General features: G+C 68.0%; 2 protein-coding genes across 2 annotated transcripts in view; both read right to left on the reverse strand.

The window, feature by feature from the left end:
- The window catches only part of WNK4 (WNK lysine deficient protein kinase 4), an 8,283-nt gene extending 8,023 nt beyond the window's left edge, over positions 1-260 (reverse strand). The window contains exon 1 of the mRNA XM_026044586.1: positions 3-260. Coding sequence (XP_025900371.1) covers positions 3-260 — 258 coding nt within the window. The remainder of the gene's footprint in view (positions 1-2) is intronic.
- A 4,749-nt stretch (positions 261-5,009) lies between these two features.
- The window catches only part of VPS25 (vacuolar protein sorting 25 homolog), a 3,023-nt gene continuing 1,497 nt past the window's right edge, over positions 5,010-6,535 (reverse strand). The window contains exons 2-5 of the mRNA XM_026044588.1: positions 6,379-6,432; positions 6,214-6,302; positions 5,692-5,767; positions 5,010-5,519 (exon numbers count right to left, since the gene is read on the reverse strand). Of these exons, the coding sequence (XP_025900373.1) occupies positions 5,407-5,519; positions 5,692-5,767; positions 6,214-6,302; positions 6,379-6,432 (332 nt within the window). The 3' untranslated portion in view covers positions 5,010-5,406. The remainder of the gene's footprint in view (positions 5,520-5,691; positions 5,768-6,213; positions 6,303-6,378; positions 6,433-6,535) is intronic.

A 6,535-nucleotide genomic window follows, 5' to 3' on the forward strand; every position in this document is an offset into this window, starting at 1 on the left:
GCGTAGCCCAGCAGCTCCAGCTCGGCCGAGCTGCGGCGGCTGAAGCGAATGGACGCGCGCCGGGACTCGCGCCCCGAGGGCCGCCGCTCGCGGCTGCGCTGCGGAGCCCACCCTGGGGAGCCCGGCTCCAGCTCCAGCCCCGGCTCCGGCTCCAGCCCCGGCTCTGGCTCCGGTCCCGGCTCCCCCGCTCCGCCGCTCGCCCGCTCCGCCTCGGGCTGGGACATGGCCCCGCCGGCGGCGCCCGGCTCCGCCGCCAGCATCGGCCGCTGCCCGGGCAGCTTCGCACCTGGCGCCGCCGCCGTCCCCCGGGGCCGCCGTCCCGGTCTGCGTCCCTGCCCCGCCCGGCGGCGCCGCCCCCGTCCCCGCACCGCCTCCCCGCGGCCACCGCCCCCCGCCTGCGCCGCGGGGGCGGCCCCCACCGGACACCGCGTCCGCACCGGCTCCGTGCGCCCCGCACCGGCCCCGGGCGCCGGCATCGGGCTCCACGCAGCGGGCACGAGCGCTGGCCCCGGCGCCAGCACCCACGGCGGTGCCAGGCGCTGGCACGGGCAGCGTGCCCAGCACCAGGTCCCCACGGCGACCCCCGCTGCAGGGTCTGTGCCCTGCGCACGGGAGTCACCCCCCGGGACCCTGGCAGGGGCGACCCGGCCACGCAGCCAAGCGGAGCCCCCACATTGCAGTCACTACCTGGGGGCTCCTGGCCCCTTCCCTGCAGCTGGAGCCCTGCCCTGCTCCTGGCCCCGGGGCCGGGGGAGCTGAGGCATCACACGGTGACGCAGGCAGCGCGGCGCTGCAGGGATGAGCTCCTTTCCAACGTTTACCAAGTGCTTGTGACTTGGGAGTGCGGAGCAGCGCGTTCCGCCGAGCAGCGGCCACGGGAAGCAGCTCCCGCCTTTCAAATCCTGGTGGCTCTCAGGTCCCGCTGCTCTGCCCCAGGCAGCCCAGGCTCTCGCTCTGCCCCCGGGCTTCATCCCCAAAGGAGGCTCATGCAAACACCCAGACATGAACTTCTGCTGCAGCCCTGGGCTCGTCCAGGGTCCAGACAAGAGCCTCTTGTCTCTGCAATTTGAACTAAGTTGCTCACTCAGTGCAACTGTTTACACAAAACACACGCGACATAAAACACAAAGCTATTGGAGGCAACACTAATTTCTGTACCTCGAGGTCAGGTTGTTTCTGTTCAGCAATAAAAGAACCACTAAAGGGAAGGGGTAAACGTCCTCCCGCAGCTTCCACCACCGGCCCTGTATGTGCAGGAGTGACCCCCCCACTGGCTCTGACTCCGCTGCAGCCCCGCAAATCCGCGCCCGGGCGGCAGGAGGGGACGCGTTTAATGAAATCTTGTTCGCCAGAAGCCCCGTGTCCAGCTGCTAATCTCTGGGCCGGGCCAGCTTGTGCTACCTGTGCATGACCCTGCTCATCCTGCTCCGCTCATGGAGCACAGGATCAGGCAGAAACCGCCCCAGGGAGAGACTGGATCCCTCTGGGCTTGCAAGCAGCCCATGTGCAGCTGCGGGGAGCGAGCGCGTCCCTGCCTGCGCCCTGCGCTCCCCAGCGCTTGCTCGGGTGCGGGTGCAGTTGGGGAAGGGGCCCCTCAGCCCCAGACCCCAACCCCCCTTGCTGCAAAAGCCGGGCAGGGGGCTGGGGGCACCTGGGGCTCCCGCTGCAGAGGCCCCTTGTGTTGTAAAGCGCAGCCCAGCTGGAACCCACTCTGATGCTGAGGGGTTTTGTTGGGATGTGACCTCCTGCTGGGCAGAGACATCCTCCCTTTTCAGGGACCCGCCAAGGGGACAGTGCCTCCCGCCTCGCCGTGCAGCACCCCCGGCCTCACAGGCTGCACAAGGCCAGGGAGCAGGAGCCCATTCCCGTGTGGCTCTGAGGGCTCCTCTCCTCCAGAGGCTGGTCTGGCCCATGTGAAGGGCTGCAGCTTCCCCACTTGCCCAACTTATGTCGGGTTTAAAAAGCTCCCCCCTGGAAAAGTCTTTGCTTTTGCTCTTATCCACTGCAGCTGCCGCTTTCAGCAAAGCTGCAGCTTTTGTCTTTCCTGGCTGAAAATCTCCCCTCGATGTGGGACAGCCACTAGTTCTGCACCATCAGGAGCAGATCCAGGCCCCGTGGGGCTCCGGCCGCTGCAGGCTGCACCCCGGAGTGGGATATTGGCCCCACGTGGGGCCTGATCCCAGTCGAGCTGGAGCCGGAGGCGGGTGGGAAGCAGCGAGCTCCAGGCCGGATCCCCAGCTATCAGCGGGATCAGCAGGGATAACACCCGACACCCTGCGCCTGCTCGGGTGACGCTCCCTGGGCGCCGCTGCCCGTGCCAGCCCTTGGCTTTGAGGAGCCGCCGCGGCGCGGCCGCTCAGCCCGTCCCTGCGGGCGCTCGGCTGCCGGGAGCGCCGGGCAGGGCGCCGAGCGGAGCCGCTCGCCCGGGCACTCCCGCTGCCCCCGGCCCTCCCGTCCAGCAGCGGGGACAGGGGGGCACCCGCCGGGCCCTCGGGCAGCAGAGGCCGGTGCCCCGGGCTGCGGCGGGGAGCTGCGCGCTGCAGGGCGGCCGACGTGCTGGCTCCGGTACCCGGCGGCACAGCCAGCGGGTGCCTTGAAAATCACAGGCCACAGATAAGTCCCCTCAGGACGGCCTTAGCCCGGAGTTTCGGATGCCACCCACACCGTAATTCACCCTGGATTTCACGCTTATCAAAGCGAACAGCTCCCGATCCCGGCTCCGCGCGGCCGGGAAAGGCCGCGGAGCTCCTCCCGGCCGCGGGCAGCGGGGCCCGGGCGTGCGCGGCTCGATAGCGCCTTATCTCGGCGCCCGGCCTGCGCGGCACCGCGCCCGGCGCCGCAATCAGCCCGGCCAGACGTGGCCGCGGGGGCTGCGCCGAGGCCTCGGGGAGGAACCAGGGCTCCTTTCCCCTCGAGGGCGGCCGCCTCGCCGCTGCTTTGGCTGCTGAACGGAGCCCGTCGGCCTCGGTTGTTACCGCGCGAGGCTGCCGGGCTCCTCCTGGGGTATAAAGGGGGCAAAGCAGAGTCGGGAAGAGGCTTGGAGGCCGTGAGCCCCCTTCCCTCCAAGCAGCCCAATTGCACCTCCTTCCAAGGGAGCCGGCAGCCCCGGGCCTCCCCTCGCGCCCCGCTGGCCGCAGGCAGCCTGAGCGGCTCCGGTGTCCCCAAGCGGAGCAGGGCTGGCGCCCGTGTCCGTGATGCAGACCGGGAGCACATTCCTCCTCCCCTTCCCCGGCAGCAGCCTCCCGCCAGCAAGGCTTGAAGGAAAGCGGCAACTTTGGGCTTATCTGATGTCACATCAGAGCTTCCTACAGAGGGAACAAGTCTAATGAAGAGCAGAGGCGCTCGAGGGGAGCGGGGTGACGCGGGAGCGGAGCGCCCTGCGGCCCCGCAGGCCGAGAGGCTCCGCGGGGGCAGCGGCGAGGGGGAGACCCCGCGCGGGCAGCACCAGAGGGGCAGATCTCGGCCTTCGCAACAAGCCCCGGCGCTGGACAAAGACGGTTCCCACGGGACCATCCGGGCCGCGGCCGCACGGGGAGGCGGCCGGTGCGGAGGCCGGCACGGCACGGAGGCCGGCTCGGCACGGAGGCCGCTGCGCTGGGATGCGCTCCCTCTGCTGGGGCCGCGTGCCCAGCGCGCAGCCTGGCGCCGTCCGCACCGCCACCCGGGCAGGACGGCAGCGCCCGCGCCACGCACGACGCGACAGGCGGCCGCGCGGGAGGCCACCGCGGCCCTCCGCGCTCCATGCCACCGACGGCGCGGGCCGGCCGAGCCGGGGCAGGACGGACGGTGCTGCCGGGGCGCGGAACGGGGCTGCCCGGAGGGATGGACGGTCCCGCGTTCCAAGTAGGGCCCTGGAACCGGCAGGAGCGACCGGCTCCAGGAGGTGCCCGGGGCCAGCCCGGCCCAGCAGGAGCCCCGCTCCGCCGCCGCGGGCGCCGCGCTCCACAGGGACCTGCGGGAGCGGGAGGGAAGCGCCGCGGGAGCCAGCGCCGGGGGAGGACAGACACAGAGTGGGAGCCCCGCGCCTGCAGAGACGGAGCCAGGACCTCCCGCCGAGCCCACGCGAACGGGCTGCTCTTTCACAAAGGGCGTTTTTGACCTTCGCCGTCCCACCAGCTCAGCCGGGGCTCTGGCACCTCGGCCACACAGCAGATTATCTCCCGTTGACAAGGGCTGTCAGCAGCCGAGAGCTCCGCGCGGGGAGGGCAGGGAAGGACAAACTGCTGGGCACCGGAGCCAGAAGCTGCCAGGACAGGGCCTTTCTGCTCCAGGCCATCGCACCAACCACAACGGGACCAACTCAAGGCCCACGCGGCCCAGTAACCCCCGTCCGAGCGCAGCAAGTGCCGAATCCTTTGGCAAAGGGCTCCAGAACGGGTGAGCAGAGCGAGAGCCTCCCTGGTCACAGCCGCCCTCCGTCGCCCATGAGGAATTTACTGTATTTAGGCCATGGCTTCTGATCAACCACGTACATCGTTATCAGGATTAAGCATCTGAAAACTTAAGTCACGCTCCCTGCAAGCTCGGCTTTTAACAGAGCTTGACTCACCCCTGCACTGAACCCAGGAGCTTCCAATGAACAGCACATGGAAAATGGAAATAAGTCTTGCCTTGAAGCCGCCAGCAGGGAGCAGAAGTCCAGGTGGGCTGTAACTCCGTGCAAACCGCACAGTGCTGCCAGCTTCCCAGCCCGGTGCGATGGCTTTGCAGAGACCTCTAGAGATCATCTAGTCCAACCTTCCTGCTCCAGCAGGGACACCCAGAGCACAGGGTGACACCCAGGTGGGTTTTGGAGACCTCCAGAGCCTCCTCCAACGGAGATGGAGCTGCCTGGGTTTCAGGAACACTGCTTTCAAGTACACTTGCTACCCTGGCCTGTCACTCATGGAGAATCAAGAGAGACAAATAGGCCCAAGCTGCTCTATAAATACATCTCACTTTAATTATTCCTTTAATTATGAGCTCCTACGGCGCGCGTGCAGCGCAGCCTGCCCGGCGGCAGGCACGGCTCGCGCTCCCGCTCAGGTTCCCGAGGCTGCGGCGAGGGCCGAGCGGGACGCGCCAGGAGCCCCCGCGGCCCGGCCATGGCAGATCCCGCTACGGCCGCTCTCCGGGGAACGGGCAGCGCGAGGAGTGAGGGTCCTTGCTCTCCGCTTGCGGTGTGGAGCCTTTGGGAGCTGCTGGGAGCAGCTTTGACCTCGCAAGCGGAAATGAACGGGGAGAAAGCAAAGACAGAGCATCTCTGAGCATCTCCAAGTGGTCACGGCTTCCGAAGGCTTCACACGCTCTCCTTGCCCCAAGGAATCTGAAGTTTGCAGCTGCTGCTCAGAACCAGGCCAAGGGATGGGACCTTCCCAGCTGGAAACGCTTCAGCAGCCAGAGGAGGGCGGGAGGAAGAGGCTCCTGTTAGAAGAACTTGACTCCTCGGCCATCGTCCAGCGTGATAATCTCAGCTTTGTGCTCTTGCTGCAGGGCCTGCAGAGCCCGGAGCAGCACCGACTCGTCCAAGCCATGGAACTCTAGGAAAGGGCAAACATCCCATCAACAGGAACGGGGGGAATCACTGAACGGACCAGCTTATAGAAGTCGGGGAGCGACGATGCTGGTGACCCCGCAGGGTGACAGATTTGTGGCTCTTTGCAGCAGCAGGAACGGGCCCACGGGTGCCCTGGACGCCCTGCCCGCCGTTACCTTCGTTCTCCGTATCGTCGCCGCTCGTCAGCTCGTACAGCGTGAACACAGAGTTCGTCAGGCCGTTCTTCACTACCTGGAAAGGGAGAAGCAAGGGAGCTTCAAGCCTCCCTGCTGGCAGGTCCTCAGCACGGATCTCCAGGAGGTCTTAGCTCAAGTGAGACAGCGTGGACAATGTTCAGCATGGACAACCCCCCTGGAGAGGCTCTGGAGCCCCGGGGAGTCAATGAAACATCCCCACGGAGCCCGGACGGCGGCTCCCCGCGTCCCTCCACTCTTTGCTCCTTCGGCCCGTGTCCAAGGAGCTGTCTGGCAGCCTCCTCTTGGAAGGAGGCAACGCAACGAGGCGGCTCCGTCCTCCCTGCGACGCTGCAACCGGCCGCAGGGCCGCGGGAAGCTCCAGTTGCCCCGTAGGGCACCTAAAGAGCCGGAAAACCGGCCCCGGGGAGGCAGCAGCGTGGGGAAAGCGGGAGCGTAGAAGCAGCCCTCGCAGCGAGCGCCCCGCTCCGCTCCCGGCCTCACCCACTGGTAGATGAGCCTGCCCCAGTCCTCCGGCCGGCGCCACAGGACCAGGAAGCTGGACTTGTTCTTGTCCAGCCACTCCAGGTTCCCTGGAAAGGAGGGGACAGGGGGCGTGAGCGGCGGGGAGGGCGGCCCGGCGGGGAGACGGGGGTGTCACGCACGCACCCTGTTTGCGGAGCTCCTCCAGCACCACCTGCACGGCCTCGAGCGGGAGCTTCCCTGCGGGGCGCTAAGGAGCGGGCACGGCCGGGGGCGCGGGGAAGCGGGCACGGGCTGCACCGGGAACCGGGGCTGGGGGAGGGAACTGGGGCTGACGGGAACC

Source organism: Nothoprocta perdicaria, unplaced genomic scaffold, assembly GCF_003342845.1.
Source record: "Nothoprocta perdicaria isolate Ctin4 unplaced genomic scaffold, notPer1 scaffold_372, whole genome shotgun sequence".
Lineage (NCBI taxonomy): Eukaryota > Metazoa > Chordata > Aves > Tinamiformes > Tinamidae > Nothoprocta > Nothoprocta perdicaria.